A 19,701-nucleotide genomic window follows, 5' to 3' on the forward strand; every position below is an offset into this window, starting at 1 on the left:
TTACATTGGTGCCAAGTCCCCACACTGAGTTCCAACCGAATAACATCAACCAAAGTCTCCATTTTTATAAAGCAGCAAAAATACCAAGCAACACCCATGCACACAATCTACCTTGTAGACAGGCATGTTGCACCAGATTAACAACCCTGATTCACACATAAATCTTGGACATTGTTTTTCAAATATTTCAAAAATCTGTACCGTTGGAGTAAAAACGCAACCTAACAAATTGTGTATAATCACTATTGAAGCCACACAAGTCTGTCGAAAATAGTCCTTATTTGTAAATGTACAAGATGGAAAACATCCTTAAAGTATGTGTGATTTTTCACAAAACACTGGGTTACACAAGATACTGGCACAATCCCATCAATACCACAGCTTAAGTCCTCATCCAGGGCATAAAATCGGAACCTCTGACCTTTCATTCACGAAATATATTTATGAAGAGCTTAAGGTGATCAACTGCAACTCAGCTGACACTTATTCATTGCAAAGACGAATGTTGAATGCACTTTAAAAATGACTAACAGATCTTTGTGTAGGTGGTCTGTCCCATTATATTCTAGACACTAGAACAAGGGGAGATAAATCTTGATAAACCACAAACAGGTGGAGATCATGCCACTGATATGTGAGTCACCGTTAGTTATAAAGATGATATAGATATTGCAGTCGGACTTCAACTCAGCTTGTCGGTCCACACGAGAAAAATTCTGGACAAGTTCTCAGTAAAAGATCAAATTATCTGCATACGTTGGAATATCTGGTTTAGAAACTCACAAAAGGATGTTTAAGTTTTGTTGTTTCTTTTTCAATCCTAATTTTTCTGAGGATTTTTTCCTCTTGAAACCATGGCAATGGCTATAAAATGTAGTAAGAGATATTTTTCTGAATTTTTTTCCAAAAGCTAAAATCTGGGGAGAAATTTATGTCCACATCTGGGTTGAAGTCCAACTGATTGAGATCCTTTCCAGGTAATTATGTGACAGAGGGTTGTACTTTCTCGAGAAGGGAGCAAACACCCAATAAAATAAGGGGAGATAATTTGAAAGATTATTGTGTAATATTTTAGTGTAACCTCAATTTATCTATTTATAAGAGAATATATATTACAGCTATGCTGTTTGACAACAAAATAACTTTGGGTTCCTTCAGGTTAAAAATATAGAAGAATGCAATCTTCATTCAATTTTCTGAATTAATGAAACGATTTCAATAATAGGATCATTGATAGTAAACCAACTGTCACATATTAATCTTTGTTTGAATGTCACAAAAACTGTTAAACAGTAAGAATGGATTCACTGTCAAACAGTGTTTTGCCTGATTATTATAACTATTACACAACAATACTTATACACACAACTTGTATAATCTGTGAGCACCAAAATCTTTATAATACAACTATCTAACAGAGATGAGTGGAATTCACTGGCTGTTGCCTTCTAGTCAACAAACACAATTGTACATCCAATGATTGGTCGAATGAAACATTCACACTTTGGTCCTGGCTCAAGTTTGTAATGACAATGAAGACGATGACATTGATGAAATGAATGAGGAGGTTTGGGCTAATCCCAGGCATGAGGAGACGGCGGGAGTTCTGATGGCTGGGCCACTTGGGAGCTGGAAAACACAAAAAAAAATCCAGGTTAGCCTGGCATCTAAACATTATAGCACAGGAATGCAGAAATGCATGCAAGTATTTGTTAAAATGAAAATACCATTTGTGTCACACCAATTTATCTCCACCCACCTGTAACATACTGATCATGGTACAACTGAATTTTTTCCTGTAAATAATTCCAGGGCTGACGAAAAAATCTCAAAATTTTCAAAGTCAGGATGGAGACTTATTACAAGACAAGGAAAATCTATTTGTCAATAGTTCTATTTTATTTCTATAGCTAATGGGTCGGCTTACTACTGGGCAGTACAATATTCTTTGTCTGTGATTCTACTTAATTTCTATAGCTAATGGGTCGGCTTACTACTGAACAGTACAATATTCTTTGTCTGTGATTCTACTTAATTTCTACAGCTAATGGGTCGGCTTACTACTGAACAGTACAATATTCTTTGTCTGTGATTCTACTTAATTTCTATAGCTAATGGGTCGGCTTACTACTGAACAGTACAATATTCTTTGTCTGTGATTCTACTTAATTTCTATAGCTAAAGGGTCGGCTTACTACTGAACAGTACAATATTCTTTGTCTGTGATTCTACTTAATTTCTATAGCTAATGGGTCGGCTTACTACTGAACAGTACAATATTCTTTGTCTGTGATTCTACTTAATTTCTATAGCTAAAGGGTCGGCTTACTACTGAACAGTACAATATTCTTTGTCTGTGATTCTACTTAATTTCTATAGCTAAAGGGTCGGCTTACTACTGAACAGTACAATATTCTTTGTCTGTGATTCTACTTAATTTCTATAGCTAAAGGGTCAGCTTACTACTGAACAGTACAATATTCTTTGTCTGTGATTCTACTTAATTTCTATAGCTAAAGGGTCGGCTTACTACAGAACAGTACAATATTCTTTGTCTGTGATTCTACTTAATTTCTATAGCTAAAGGGTCAGCTTATTACTGGGAAGTAAAATATCCTTTGTCATTAGTACCCTTTTTGTAGGTTTTTAATTATTGAAAAATAAAAGAGAAATTAGAGAAAAATATAACCATCCCCTCTCTCTCTCTCTCCTCCCTCTCAAAAAACTTTTACATTGCTTCTTCTTGTAACAAACCCATATAATCAGATTAACAATATTTACAGCTGGATCTTAAGATAATCATTTTTCTTTTAGACCCCTTGCTATTATTTTTCAATTGGAAACTGGTCATTTAATTTGTAGACTTTCCACATCAAGGCTTAAAATATAAACACCAATATTATGTTACTTCAGAACCATAAAGATACCATATTAAAGATGAAGACAAAGTTATTATTTGGACACTGTACAATCAGAGAAAATAAAGTGTTCATATGTGAAATGCATTAAAAACATGGAAACGGACAAAATATCACAACAACTACAAGTAAAATCATTTCTGCAAACAGGAAATCATGACATGTCACTGAGGAGGAAGAGGGGCAACATTGTAAGGGAGATCACTCTAACCGCCCATATTGTAAAAACTTTGGTCAAATCAATTTTGGGAATGACAGGATGTAAAAGGGGAAAAAGGTTCAATTATATTCAATAATTAGAAATAAAGGAATAAGTGAGAGAGAGACAGAGAGAGAGAGAAAAAAAAATGGGGAAAAAAATGTATGCAGGAAATGTTTAAACAATCGCTTTTACCAAATTTTTTTTTACGTATGAATTTCAATAAATCTGCATTGAATCTTTGTTCCTTCATTCCACATAACTGATTGACCATAATATTACTTTTTCTCCTTGCAGATATTAATTGAACATCCATATGCCACCACACACAAATACAATGGTCAGTGGGATTGACTCAACATGACAAAGCTCAAAGAATCGGGGACAGCACGCAATCATGAACAGCCTTAGTATTCAGCCATGAACAGAGCCCTGTGCACACCAGACAAGGATTATAAGGTTACTTAATGTTGTTCAGTACAAGCTATAAAGGAATCAGGCTTAGCTATCAAGATCTGAAAAATTGGCTCAAACAACTTCTCGTAATATAGATACATAATTTTGAAAATTATCATCAAAGAAGGATACAAAATTGGCTCTAGAACAATTTGATTAAACTGACCTTGAATGCATAATGCATCTTCATTTCTTCCTTTTTTTTCTTTATAAAATGTTATTTAATATCCACAACTGGAAGTGCATATAATCAGTCAACAAGCATGCAGAAAAAAATTTGAGGAAACATTGAAAAAAAAATAAAGCAAGGAAACAAAAATCAATTCAATAAATGAAATTGATCTTATCCACTGTTTTAAAGCATTTTAACTCATTTGGAAAAGTATGAACAGGGAAAAAACCAATGTGACACTGCTATGAGCAACCCTTTATGATGGAGTCCAGTGTGCACTGGGCATGCCCATTGGGAGAATATCTGAAAAATGGGCGGCAAGACGGAAATATCTCACTTTTACGGGTCAGTGGCCCCTCTTCACGTTGTCTCGGTCTGATAGCGGATCCCTATAGAGGTTAAATAGAAACAGTCAATCATCAGGATAAAAATACTGCTGACGAAAAAAAATCACAAAAATGAAAATAGCAATCCTCGTAACACTTATCTTAACCTTTCGTTTTTCTCAGAATTCCTTTTTATCTGTTTTAAAGAAGTGACAAATATCAGATAAGCACAAACTATTGACGAAATCTGTGTAACTGAGCTAAAAAATAAATAACGTGATGAAAGATAAATGAAACTGTGCATAAAAATGCTTTGAAAACTAAAAAACACACACACAAACCCAATACTTTCTGATTTGTTAACATGAAAATCCTAAAGGGTTGCCTTGTAAGAAAAAGTTTTGAGAGAATTTACAACTATATTGATGAGGGGAAAAGAAGCAGGAAATTGCACTGCAGAAAGATTACAATAACTCAGATTTTTAGCAGTAAATATATCAGTTATGGTATACAACAATTTATTTGCAAACTCTTTTAAAAAAAAGGAGGGGGTGTGGCTTAAGGAGGCCAAAGGTCACATATAAGGTAAATAGGAAGACCCCTAGAATTCCTCCGATGTTGAATTCTGAAAAAATCAGAAATTATGACATTGATTTGATATATACAATTTTTGATTGCTGAAAGATATGGCTAACAATTTATTTAAAAACAAATGCCCTGCAAATGATAATGTTTCTGGATGAAGTGAGAAGAACTTTGTAAGACATCAACAAATCCCAAGGGAATCGAAAACTTTTTCAAACCAAGGAAATGTTTGACTTTGGGTATGCAATTAACATTCAAAACTGTAAAATGGTAAATTTCACCATGTTTTCACATAATGAATCATCAAAAACATCATACCTGTATCAGTTATTTGAAAACTCTTGTAAAACTAGACATTGCAAAAAAATATGACTTTGAAATGCTTAAAATGGTTACAAAGCGAAATTTGTGCCAGGTGAAACTATTGCATTTTACAGTAATGAATATATCATTTGTTTAACAGAGTTACTTACCTTGCAAAGCTTTTGTATGATATAGAGTTTGGATTGAGACACAATGGCACCGAATTGCCTTGCTGCTGTTCTAAAATGAATTTGTGTAATTTTTCTGGAAAGAAAAAAACAGATTCCACACTGTAATCACAATTAGAACCCTAGAGTTACGATGAAAAAAACAATATATCCCAATCATTGTCAACTTCAATAATCAAATCGATCTAGAAGTCAGTTTTACAATGTTTTAACCATAGATTGGTTTATTTTTTTGTTTACTTGATTGTTTTTGTTTCAACAATGAAGTGGAGATTTGGAAATTTTACATTCTGAGAAAAATGTATTTAAGGGTTTTGTAGAACAATTTTATCTTTCATATTAATATGCACTGTATTTATTCTGCAAGAAAATGATAAAGGTTAGGGAGGAACTCATACTTTATTTAAATTTTCATATATAATTCTTTCCAATATTTCTTTTTACACATTTACACACCTTTTCACAACACCCAAATCCACATCTTTTACAATGCTCAAAATTTTTGTGTAGAGATATTTCAAGTGTAAAATATCATTATCTTCATCTAACATGATATCCATACAAACCTTTGACTACTCTCACAGACGTTAGACCATCCTCGAATGTGTAGCTGAACGGTTGGTGACACACAGGCTCAAAGTCTGAGGTATACTGGCGCCCTGAGGAGTTGGTGTTGAGACAACATTTACACATACACGAATGGTAACGTAGACGTCCTTCATCTAGGTACGGGTGAGCTAGGGCATCTGCTGCCGTGATACGTTTTTTCTGTAAACAAAGGACATTTATACATATTGAATATTGTGTCAGTTTCTAATTTGAGAGATAGGCTAGATAGATATTTTGAAAGATATTAGAGACACAAAGACGAAATAAATTTTTTGAGTTTATCTTTAGCAGAGGAATTTTTTTAGCCTTATCTTTAGAATACCTATTATTGAGAAAATTTCATGTACTTGGTTGGCTGAAGAGGTTCAAATGTAAGTAATATCACGTTACTCTGTATGTAGCAGTATGATTTTTCAGGGCTAATATTTCATGAATGTCCAAGCGGAAATTATTTTGAGTGGTTTAAATTTCTCAGAACACGATGTTGTCAAAATTCTACAAACACCTCTAAAAGAACAATGTTTACCTTAACACACATTCACATAGATTACAATACAGTGTTAAAGTATTCTTGCCTTTTTCAGGAAAAAGTATCACTAATGACAAACTTAAATCTACTACCAACATTTTCACCTATGTGGTGCTGTCTGAAGTTCTGGGTACTTACGGGGTTAAAGACAAGCATGCGACACAGGAGGTGCACCGCCTCGTGGGTAGCTTGACTCGACAATGTGTAGAGAGCTGCTAGTGAGGGCGGTTTGTGGGGCTGTCTCCTTAAATGTGCCCTTGCACCGTCGCAGGCCGTCCTCATGTCATCTATGGAGGGTGTGCCAAGCAGGTCTGTGATAAGTTCCAGCTGCAATATCAGGAGACAGGTTTCTGATTGAGACTGTATAAAGTGTCATCTTAATTAATTCCATTTCAAGGTAAAGAATGGATCTCGGCCTTATAATCCTTTTGATCTTTCCCATGATTCAATCCTTTGATCATTTCACATGTGTTTTTTCCTTTTTTATTTTAAGATACTAAGATATTTCCATTTCAAATGGAAAAAGAAGCAAATGCTTATGAACCTTTTTTTAATGTGCTACATCTCGCAAATTAATTTAATGAGATATACCACAGGTAGTCATGGTTAGAAAGAATCAATAAACACTTTTTGTACAGTTCTTCAAGGTTGTGGGAAACAAAAACCTATCAGTCTCAGAATATCAGGCTCTTTCAATCATTACAAAGGATTGAATTACACATAATACCACTCTCAATGTGATATCATCATCATACTGTCTAACATTACAAGACAAACATTTTCAGTCCTGTCACCAAAAAATAATTGCAATTATCTAAACAAATGTCATTTAAAAGCTACATGGTAAAGCAACTAGTGAGAGTTATTTTCTAGAATTTATAATAACTTGTCAGACAACTTTTTCTGGCCTGTGATCAGGAAATTTGTCTTTTTCAGTTTTATTAAGGCACAAGGCCCCAGCTATATGCTCCCCCTAAAATTTTCGGGAGCATAAAAAAAAAGTCACAATGGAATTTAAGAAGGATAATTTTACTAAAATGTCAAGGTGAAATTCCTGAACACTACCCCGGAAAGCTCTTTGTCAAATAAATTTTCATTACACACATTAATTCCTGCACCAACCAATATGCATATAGACATTTGGCTACAGGCTTTCGAGAACCGTTAGAACGGATGACAACAATAATCTTATTTCAGCAGGCTTCTTGTAGATCTATACAAGCTACGAAATCAATACAACCCCTACACTCTCAGTGGGCCACCAAGTCTCCGAGACTCTTCTATACCAGGCAAACCATCACACAAAAACTGACTCGAGAAATTTGTCTAAATTTGTCTTCGTAAGACAAGGAATAAAGAAAACAACTCACAGCTCCAATGTAATTGCAGGGCTTCTCAAATCTTTGACGGGAGCCTCACTTTACATACTATATTTAAATTTCTACTACAGAACATTAAAGGCAAAACATAGAAAGACTTCAGAATGTCAAAATATGACCTTATTCTACAAGTATTGAAAATGTTAAAAATGTATTTAGTATAATGGTAGTATGTTAAGAAATTTTGCTTTATGACTTAAAAAAAGTTTAATTAAAAAGAAAAAAAAATGAGATTAAATGTTAACAGTTCATAGTGGCATTCTTTTCCAAAATATTTCCCTCAGACTGAAATGTGATATCAGTTTTAATTGATATGGCCTGCTACATATACATATAACTGTCTATGAAATCCCTTATCATGCCTTACAATACTCAATACATCTCCCCAACCTTCTACGAAAATTTTGAGTGTATCAATCTGGAAAATGAGGCATTAAAACCAGCAATTTATTTTTGTACGGCAACCTCTATTTACAAAAGCCGCTTCATAAGTGCTACCGACAGGAAAGCTTGGCTGAAAGTTTACAGGTATTTATTCCGGGCCAAATGTGCCTGTTAACGGCTGTCAAGATCTTACAACCAGACAGACAATATCTGTCGATTCAAGTGATTTAGCCAGCAAGGAAACACTGTTCTTTGGTACAAGAAGTAAATCTCACTGCATCTTCAATCTCATAACATAATCAAACTCCACTTTCTTTGCAGCTCAGACTGAGGGAGAGAGAGAAAAAGAAAGAGAGAGAGAGAAAGAAATATATACACACACCATCAATATTATCTATGTTTCTTACTGCACAGATGGTAAAATTTTGACCTTAAGGTAAAGATTCATGAGGTTCCCGTACATGGTTTGCCTATGACTACCAATTCATGTTCCAAGTCAGACAGTATTATGATACAATTAACAAAAGACTGCACCCAAATAATTAACCACACATTCTGTCGCTGATCGATTCAAGATACATGTAAAAGCATATAATGTTGTTAGTTAAGAATTATACTTTCTTTCTGATGCCACAGCCCGACTTTTTTTTCTTTTAAAGGTTTTTCACTTTTATTATTTTTTTATATAACATTTATAATATGAAGAAATAATTGTTATGACAGAAATAACCAGAATTTGTGTAAAACTCAAAACATGAAATCTTATAAACATTTTTCTCTTAATCTTAGCTTTTGCAAGTCAATATTGGACATGGACAGGCAACTCCCTGACCGATAAATTTGATTGTCTCTTTCTATGCTGTCAGTTTCCCAAGCTGAATGTTTCATGTTTAAGAAAAGTGGTGGACCTCCCATTGGTTTACAAAGGTAGCCACCAGCTATAGGCGGTCACTCGGCCTGCAAGGTGTCACACTGAGTGCAATAGACTGGACTACAATGGTCATTGGAAAAGACACCTGTCCAGGTGTGACAAGGTTCATTAACCAACCACAGGTTTAGAAGGTTAGCAGCTTTTTGACCTTTCTGTTACCCTGAAAAATACCCAGTACAACAGTTACTTTTTTCCTGACAAAGGGCAAGTAGCATCTAGCAAGATTTTGTACGTTCATCAAGGTGTTACTTTCCTCCCATACAGCTACCTGTGAATTTGACAAGAAAATATCAATATCCTGCATAATGCATTATAAACTAATAGAAACTGCTGCATGGATTTTAAACACAAGACCCTAGAAGTCTTTCTTTGATGACCTTTGACCTTTCAATAAATTCTAACAATGACAATATTTTTCAATGCTGACCCTTTGTGATACTAACTCCTATCACAGTATGAGGCGTCACATTTTGCTGTCCAACACACAGGACCCCAAGTATCAAACTAGACTTAAAAGGAATCACAGTCCAGTGAATCTCTCCTTTACTACAAGTATGTTTTTCATGTGTCTCGCCTGAAGAAGACTACAGACAACCGTTCAGGCCCCTTGAGACACAGGAGCATGAATTCCTCATTCCTACACCACAGGGCACATATCTTCACAAAATCTCCTTGGGTCCTGGAACATTCTCCAAATATATATTCCCCTACAAATTCAGCATTGACTCAACCAACTTGTTATCTGAACTGTTCCATTTTTAGCTGAGGGGTACAGAGCTAGTGACTCAGACAGCTGAAAACTGGTACTCCATCTGTTGATAATTATTCTGCAAAATTTAGCAACCTAGTATTCATGGACTGGCCTATACAAGTACCAACCCAGATAACTTAGTCCAGGATAGTTTGTTTATTTCCTCTCTAAATACACAAAATACACTTGATAATTAAGGTAAACATTTGTCACCATTTTACCACACATAATGAATTACACATGTTACTATTGTATATTTCACAGCTCTTTTTGCAACAATCAAAATCTATGACAAACCTTTTAACAATGCTGGGGTGTTTTTGTTGACAAAAATTTTGATTAACAATGATAAAAATTGATTACTGTGTAAAAGTTCACCAAATCCCAACATAAACAAAATACAACAAGCAATATTGAATATAGAGGTTAAAGGGTAGTTATCCAGTGTCATGAAACAGAAATTGTGACAATGATTATAGGCATCCTTCGCTCATAATTCTAACCAAGTTTGAAATATTTCCAATGGAAATTAAACAAATTATGCTCAAAAATCTAGTTTTCCTATATAAACTATAGTAAACTTTACTCCCTCCCAATGTGGAAATGTGAGACCCTCCGGCCATGAATTTCACAAGATTTTGTAAAGCCCCTTAAGATTAATACATCCTTGAAGACCATTTGATTCTATTGTATCTGGGTGTTGAGAAGAAGTTTTTTGAAAAATGAAGTAAATTTGACCCCTTTTGGCCATGCCTCTCAGGCCCCTGGGGGTGGAGACTGTATAATTCACAATTTGGCTGTAACTTCTGCCAGGAAAGGTTTCTGCAAAATTGCATTGAATTCGGATAAGGAATTTTTGAGATGAAGACGAAAATATCAAATTGTTTACAGATGCACGACACACTCCTCACTCTGCCAGATGAAGGCGATCGCATTAGGTCACCATGAGACTTTGCCTCAGGTGACCTAAAAGTATAAACATTTGTATTCAAAGTGAATCATTTTGAATCTAATGACATTTTTTAGTGACATAAAAGATAAGGAAATACTGGAAATTCAAATTTTATCCAAGATATTTTATCTTGAAATGATTTGATAGAATTGATATATTTGTACAATTTTGATAAACCTCAAGGTCAAATCTGGTGGATTAACTCCTCAGTCTAGATTACCGAGAAACCCAAAGAAGTAAACCCTTCTGTCCAAATTAACCAGAAAACCATAACAGTCAACCCCCTTCCCCACCCCCCCAACCCCCATATTACCCATAGTTCTCAAGAAGTAAAACCTCTCTGATCACCCATCAGGCCACAGCAGTAAACTGCCTTTTCGTTTATCCTTTATATTTGATGTGTTCTGTCCCACCAGTCACTGACCTATGACCCAGTTGGCCAATGACCTAGTACTGACTATTACCTTCCATCATACAACAGTTATGAATGAGTGTCAGTCAACAAGCCCGGGAGTCGGCAACCTGCACGACTCCACCAGGACAACAGCATGGTACTTGTCAATACAACATCCAATCAAAACAAAACATTCTAGGCAAATTGTCAAATATCATTGTTCCAATTGATAAACACTATAGAACCAATTTAAGCTCTGGAGTGCCATCATTTGAAAATAGTGGTAATTGTTACACAATAACACTTACTTTGTTACATGTTACAATTATTTGAAAATATCAATTTTGTAAGATATGCCCTCAATTGCTTTAATATTGGTAAGATATGGAACAAAGTCAGTAAAATATCAGACGGATTGAGTTAAAATGTAGAACAATTTCAGAAAAATGTATGACAATTTAATTGAAATGTGAAACAATTTAAGTAACATAATTTATACAGTTTTAGAAAATGCTGCATATTTCTTTGTAAAATGCCATAAAACTAAATAGATTTTATTTTCAATCTGAGCAAAATATTTTACACCAATTCAATTAAAGGTAAATACAGTATTATTCTGAATGACCTGGCCCTTGTACAACTGGTTCTTAATATAGACTATTTTCAGATTAATGTCCTGACATGACCTAGGATGACAGCCCAGGTCAGTTATGTGAAATAGGAGAAGCCTTTCTTTGAATCAATCCACTGTCAGAATGATCATCTCTCTGCCTTCTTATCACTGTATAACTCCAGTTAATACACAAGAAACATACATAGAATATTTTACTTTGTCCGTTTCACTTGATGAACCATTCAGTCTTCAAAAAAAGAACAAGAAAAATTGCAAATCCAGTTAATCAAATATAGTCAATTTAACAGGTTTTATAAACTTTTATCTGTAATCAAATTGAAATTGACAAATGTTATCAATTTCACCAACTTTGAAATGATCAATCATGATCAGCCTACAATTTATGCTATGTCACTGTAACTCTTCAAATTTATCAATATAAAATACTACAGCTCCTTTTCAAGACAATATCTTCCGTGATCATCACCAATACAGGTTCTGTCATAGGGACACAGCTGTTAGCTAGGTGAAGCTTGTCTCCTGGCCAGTCAAGCGAGACACAATTAATGTCCTTACGACACACAAGTTGACTATCATTTTCATCCATTATCGAAACTTTTTAGTGGCCTGTTTTATTACGACAGCGACAGACATCCAGCCACACGGAGAACTCAATGTCACTTATAATTCGAGGATATAACAGAGGGAGAATTGTGACACAAAATATTCCGTATCAAAGTTGATGTTTTAATAAATTGTTTGTGGTGACGACAGTCTCGCGGTATGTAATATGCAACTAAATACATTTATATCACCCATCAGCCAGAAGAATGATGATAACCTATATTATATCAAATATGCTTTGGATAACAGTAACCGTTTATATTTATTAATTCACTTTCAAGATATTGGAAATTGTTGTCCTTCATCAACATTCTATCGCTCACTAATTTACAAAGAGTGATCAAGAATTGTTTGAAATCCTCTCTAAACACCACTTTATTCAGATACAAAAATGCAAGTTAAATAATAAAGGAGATTTGATAAACAGCCCAGTATATTGTCAGTATATAGGTCATTTTGAGGTGGAGTCTCCTTGTAGTAGCTGGTTGCTACCTTACAGAACACCATACAGGAGCCCCTTTGCATGCTAACAAAATTGAAAAGGGTCAAGTGTCTTGTCCATAAAAATAACCATGTCGGCACAGACCAGTCCTTTTCTCAGATTCCAAAGAAACACAAATCACCATGGGTAAGGAGAATGAAACACAAATCGCTATGGGTAAGGAGAATGAAACACAAATCGCTATGGGTAAGGAGAATGAAACACAAATCACTAAGGGTAAGGAGAGTGAAACACAAATCGCTATGGGTAAGGAGAATGAAACACAAATCACTATGGGTAAGGAGAATGAAACACAAATCGCTATGGGTAGGGAGAATGAAACAAATCACTATGGGTAAGGAGAATGAAACACAAATCGCTATGGGTAAGGAGAATGAAACACAAATCACTATGGGTAGGGAGAATGAAACACAAATCGCTATGGGTAAGGAGAATGAAACACAAATCACTATGGGTAAGGAGAATGAAACACAAATCGCTATTGGTAAGGAGAATGAAACACAAATCACTAAGGGTAAGGAGAGTGAAACACAAATCGCTATGGGTAAGGAGAATGAAACACAAATCACTATGGGTAAGGAGAATGAAACACAAATCGCTATGGGTAGGGAGAATGAAACAAATCACTATGGGTAAGGAGAATGAAACACAAATCGCTATGGGTAAGGAGAATGAAACACAAATCACTATGGGTAGGGAGAATGAAACACAAATCACTAAGGGTAAGGAGAGTGAAACACAAAACACTATGGGTAAGGAGCATCAGTACAAATTTTAACAGTTTCTTTTTTACCATGCAAACCCTAGTTTTAAGAGTCCTGGGTATATAGAAGAGGCTTACATCTTTTCAGATAAATTTGTGGAGGTCTTTTACAAAATCAATAATCAGTTCACAGAAGAATAATGTAGCATGAACCATGGCTAGTGTTATTGAAATGGACTGGTCAGTCTGGCCTTGGACTGGTCACTATTCTTCTGTAATGACAATTCTCAGAGATTGGATCATTCTGTAGGCTACCGCACTAACGATATCATCAAGGCTTCATACACACAATAAAACCAAATTCTGTCACTGGACTAAACCGCGACTAACAGGGTGTGCTGTGGTCAAGGGATTAATCCTATGAAGGCGGCTCTATCCATCAATCACTATCAGAGATTTAGTAACCCTAATTTTATTAATGGTATGATCCACAGCTGAGGAATGGCACATACTAGCTACAACAAGGAAAAAAGGACTGATCCACTCCTCAACATACAGCCCCTCTAGCACAAGAAATGGAAAAATAACCAACACAAGCTGGAATAAACCTGATTGTCTATTAACAAATCTATTCTACACGAAATCACAATTTAGAAAATTGGTATGATATGCCAAGCAGAAAATTTCTGGATTAAAGGGTAATACTTCATTCTTGTAAAACACTAAAATGTCACATTTTTCTTAAAATGAATTTTTGTCTAGTATAGAGATACAATGTGATATTCCTAAGCTTAATTAAAGCATGTTTTATCATTACTATTGGTTTCAGAGGGAAATTATGTCTTGTAACTGGTATATATGCAAGGTTTTTTGAGGACCAATTCAATAATGTCACTTGTTACTAGTTCAATGGCTGGGTTTCTGAGGACAATGGCTGCTTTCGTATAACTAAATCTAGTAGAGTCGTCAATCTGTCATATGTAATTCCATTACATCATTATCGTGCAGTGGCCGGTCAGCGAGTACACTCTCACCTGTGTTAACGACTGTCCGTCACACACAGCTGGTAACACAGGTAAGTAGAGGTGAGACTGACAGGAAAACAGATGGCTTTAAGGTATATGTTATACACCTTGATCTCAGCAGACAAGAATATAACATCCAGTATATATAAACACCTAGGAGAGTCAACACCTGATTATGTCATATAGCTGGGGTCAAAAACATGGAACTTGTAGTAAACACAGTTATGGCCTGGTGGTCATGAGACCCTTTCCTAACTGAAAGTTAATCCTGTATATGACATGGTGGTCATCAGAACCATTCCTAACTAAAAGTTAATCCTGTATATGACATGGTGGTCATCAGAACCATTCCTAACTAAAAGTTAATCCTGTATATGACCTGGTGTTCATCAGAACCATTCCTAACTAAAAGTTAATGCTGTATATTGCCTGGTGGTCATCAGAACCATTCCTAACTATAAAAGTTGATCCTGTATATGACCTGGTGGTCATCAGAACCATTCCTAACTAAAAGTTAATCCTGTATATGACCTGGTGGTCATCAGAACCATTCCTAACTATAAAAGTTAATCCTGTATATGATATGGTGTTCATCAGAACCATTGTGCACACTCAAGTTTTCATTAACACAGTGTCAGTAAGAAAACGATGCAGTTTTCAATACTACATAGTTTCTTTATAATTACATTACTCACCTGTTGTATAGGACTTTGCGCCTGGAAGAGAATCCGTCGTCCGAGCAGTTCTGCAAATATACAGCCGACGGACCATATATCTACACCTGACCCATAATGCTTTGCCCCCATAAGAATTTCTGGGGCTCGATAATACTGGGTCACAACTTCCTGGGTCATGTGGATAGACTCGTCCGGCTCCTCAATCCGCGCCAATCCAAAATCACAGATCTGTTCAGCAAACAAAATGTTCCATATTAGAGTCAACTCAAAAATATAAAGTCAGTGTCGCCTTTGTATTTCGAAACTTGGGGCATATCTTACCTCTATCAATGTGTATATATAGGACAGTCTTTAAAACCTGGGAGTAATTTTACCTATAATTTTGCAGGTATGGGGGTTTTGGAGATGTATCCTTATTTAGGAGTAATTGGGAAATATTGTCTTACATAAAGAAAGGACTCTTAAACGAATCAGGTATATTTACTAAAATAACCAATGTATTGCCAAAGATACATGCACAAAGGATTTAAGAAAGTCAATTGGAAACCAGTTTGAAAAGAAATGTTTAAAAACATATTTCAAAGTTATCAATTTTTTTAAGCCAATTTTTCACTATAGTGATTTTTTTGTAAAATGACACCCTCCCACAATGATACAGAAAATAATTATACTTCCATAATGCAAAAACAAAAAAGACCTTAGAGAGAAAATAAAAATCTCTGGAATGTATCCATTCAACAGAAATTCAGTAAAACTGTTTCATTTTTGAAAATTCATATAAAGATAGGCATTTATTTGTGAATATTTTGAGGGCCTGGACGTGACAGGTCACAAATCTAAAATTGTGCCCCTTTGTGAGTGTGGGGGTCTTAACAGGTCACAAATCTAAAATTGTGTCCCTTTGTGAGTGTGGGGGTCTTAACAGGGAACAAATCTAAAATTAAGTCCCTTTGTCATTAATCTTTTGATGTTGAATTTATCTAGTAAATGAACTGCAACGTATCATTTTCACTTGCAAATTCTGATCTGAATGATTTAGGATATGAAGTATGTACTATAAATGTACTGAATCTAAATAAAATGATATTGATAGAAATTTCTGGTCAAAGAGAATAAAATTGAAATGACTTCAAAAATAGAATGTTGATTCTTATTCTGGTATGTAGAGAGTCAATATATATAGATATTTTGGTGTATTTCAAGATCAGGAATTTACTTCAAGCCAAAGGCTATAGAACATATTTTTAGAAAAAACACATTCGCACAGAGTCCAGACTATTGGTTTTGAAAAAATCAATAGCTATATATTGCTGACATTATATTTAATTTGTTGACGCCATCACAACAAAGTCGATTTCTTTAAAACTGCATTAACCACTTTCTGGGATACCATTACAGGGGGGGGGGGATCCCACTCCATGCGTTTCCTGCTCTACTTAATCGATAGGCTATTTTTGGGGTATCTATTTTAATTTTACTGAAAACAAATAAGTTTTCCATGACAAGTAATTTATAAATAAATTGAATTTTTCAAGAATTTATTGATCCTGACCAAAATATACAGGATTATACAATTTCCATGGTTGATTATTATTTTCTTTCTCTTGTGTTATGAATTAGGTAACTAAAACCATTGACACACTCACAGCTAATTTTACTGATATCACTAATTTTACTGATATCACTCGTACCATTGCATTCAGCCTACTTTCTTTAATCAGTGAGACCGGACTTAACTGACACCTCACTTCAGCGACACCTGGCTGTACTTACAACTGATAAAATATTTGACCTTTTCTCCCCTCACATCTTAAAAATCTGACATTATAAACAACTTTTCTGAACGTTAGACATACACATAAATAATATTCAGCCTACCACAGTTTAGAAATTATGCCTATTATTAGAAATATTGCATTACTGATTTACATCAAGCTCCCTTCTTGCTCAGAAAGCCCCTTGGTTTATTACAGGGCTAGTTATTGGCACAGTCTGATATGATTTCCTGAGAATCATGGTTTTTCAACATGACCATTACTGGCCGAAAAATTTGGTCCCCTTTTTATAGTAATGGCAGAATAGTTGGATATAATTAATTAAATAATCGTTGAACCTAATCGAATTTAATGATCAATTTTAAAATTTCATAATAAATCGTCAGTATCTTACAATATATTTTTGTTGTCTTTGAGCAAAAAAGAAAAATACATATTATGCACGATAAAGATGATAATTGCCAATAATATTTATTCTTATGTTAAGTTAGTTAAGTGAGGTAGATCAGGTTGGAGTTACAAAAAACCAAAATATTACTTCAATGAAGAATGCATTAACTTTAAATGAGTATTGGACACACAGTTAGTCAAGAAGGTATTGGATTAGCTATATCAAAATATCTATCTATTGTAATTGATAATCGATTATTGAATTTAACCGATCTTGCATCATTACTCTTTCAATACATTATAGTCGGACTTGTCAGTCCCGTTTTTAGGCCAATGTTGATAACCTACCTTTAGTACACAGTTACTGTTGACTAGTAAGTTTCCTGGTTTGATATCACGATGTAAAACTCTGGCAGAATGGAGGTATTTTAAGCCTGTGGGGAAAAAATTTAATTGGAAATAATGAATATTTTATGAATAAAATACACATTGTTAGGTGGTTGGGAATGAACATCACAAAAAAACATAAATAAATATTGCTTGGGAATGTAAAATTAATACCTACAAATGAAATTATTATTACTGCTTGGGAAGCTAACGAAATATAACGAAATAAAATATAATATTAAAAAGTATTTCTTTCCCCTTACAATAATATTTTGTTGGAACACTGTAAGTCATTGTTTCCATACAATGATGTTTTATCATCCTTTTACATGAATTAACACAAACCACATAGTCTATTGAAATTGCATCAAGAATGTGTGAACTTTTAACTTCAATAATGGTTTTAAGATATATTCTAGAATACAACTTTGATATATGGATCATTATATAGTTGGTTTACAATATATAAAGACACAGACGGAAATTACTTGCGTAGAGAGTACTGAATCACATATCAAGGTTCAAAGTGACTTAACTATTGGTGTTCAAAAGACTTTGTAAAGGTCTGAAATTTATTTGACAAGGTCAGAAGTGATTTACCGCCAAGTGTTTGGTATAGAAAGATTTTGATGAGGTTGCAATTGACTTATCTCTGGGTATCTAGTATCAAAAGGCTTTGACATGGTCCAAAGTGACTTACTGCAGAGTATTTGGTATAGAGAGATTTCGACATGGTCCAAAGTGACTTACTGCAGAGTATTTGGTATAGAGAGATTTCGACATGGTCCAAAGTGACTTACTGCAGAGTATTTGGTATAGAGAGATTTCGACATGGTCCAAAGTGACTTACTGCAGAGTATTTGGTATAGAGAGATTTCGACATGGTCCAAAGTGACTTACTGCAGAGTATTTGGTATAGAGAGATTTCGACATGGTCCAAAGTGACTTACTGCAGAGTATTTGGTATAGAGAGATTTCGACATGGTCCAAAGTGACTTACTACAGAGTATTTGGTATAGAGAGATTTCGACATGGTCCAAAGTGACTTACTGCAGAGTATTTGGTATAGAGAGATTTCAACATGATCAGGAAAAACTTACCTCTGAGTATTTGGTATAGAAAGACTTTGACATGGTCGGAAGTGAGGGGTTGTGGAGAAACAATGATCTTGTGCAGGTCACTCTGCATTAGTTCTGTTAGTACATAACTGACAGCTGGTCAAGGAATCACATTTTACTTATTTTCAAACCATTCAAAATTTTTATATCTGTATATTAAAAAATACCCTTTTCAGATTTTTTTTTCTTAAGTTGAAAAACTGCTGATAATTTCAAAATATTGTTTTTGATAATTATTTAATTAAATTTAATTTGAAAGGGTAATCAAGATTGCCACTGGGTATTAAAGTAAATCAACAAAGTAAATAAAGAAATGCTTTAAGTACCATGGACTTTAAATACATACAGGAACGTTAGTTACCTGAAAATTTTTTAAAATTTTTATTCCAACCAAACACAAAATAACAATAAAGAATCTGTTGGAAGATAACTGATGACTGAAAAAAGATTTTGGAGTCCATGGCTATCCGTTTTATTAATCACAGGCCAAAACCTCAAGAATATGACACTTTGTTTTCTCTTACTGTTGCTATGGAAACAAATCCACCATCTGGCCACAGAATTAATGGCCTTTTTTTTTTTTTCTTCCATCTTCTGCATTAGCTATTTCATTGAGTGAGTTTTCCTCACCCAAGGGTAAAGCTCTCAACGTTTGCGACAGGAAAAAAAACCCACCTAAAATCAATATCAAAGAATATGCGAGTCGATTGACTTTGTTTTCCGAGTGACCATGTTTCACAGTATGATGGCAGACATTTAACAGTATTTTTTCAGATTCACAAGACATCTGATATTTTCCTAGATATTTGTG

At 34.6% G+C, this 19,701-nt stretch overlaps 1 protein-coding gene across 1 annotated transcript in view; it reads right to left on the reverse strand.

The window, feature by feature from the left end:
* Positions 1 to 1,266: 1,266 nt before the first annotated feature.
* The window catches only part of LOC132555944 (serine/threonine-protein kinase NLK-like), a 30,853-nt gene continuing 12,418 nt past the window's right edge, over positions 1,267 to 19,701 (reverse strand). Inside the window, exons 4-11 of the mRNA XM_060220315.1 lie at positions 18,873 to 18,979; positions 17,734 to 17,819; positions 15,239 to 15,448; positions 6,424 to 6,612; positions 5,714 to 5,915; positions 5,130 to 5,223; positions 4,083 to 4,134; positions 1,267 to 1,629 (exon numbers count right to left, since the gene is read on the reverse strand). Coding sequence (XP_060076298.1) covers positions 4,092 to 4,134; positions 5,130 to 5,223; positions 5,714 to 5,915; positions 6,424 to 6,612; positions 15,239 to 15,448; positions 17,734 to 17,819; positions 18,873 to 18,979 — 931 coding nt within the window. The 3' untranslated portion in view covers positions 1,267 to 1,629; positions 4,083 to 4,091. The remainder of the gene's footprint in view (positions 1,630 to 4,082; positions 4,135 to 5,129; positions 5,224 to 5,713; positions 5,916 to 6,423; positions 6,613 to 15,238; positions 15,449 to 17,733; positions 17,820 to 18,872; positions 18,980 to 19,701) is intronic.

Source organism: Ylistrum balloti, unplaced genomic scaffold, assembly GCF_031769215.1.
Source record: "Ylistrum balloti isolate Yb309-2 unplaced genomic scaffold, AGI_CSIRO_Ybal_v1 Utg370530, whole genome shotgun sequence".
NCBI lineage: Eukaryota > Metazoa > Mollusca > Bivalvia > Pectinida > Pectinidae > Ylistrum > Ylistrum balloti.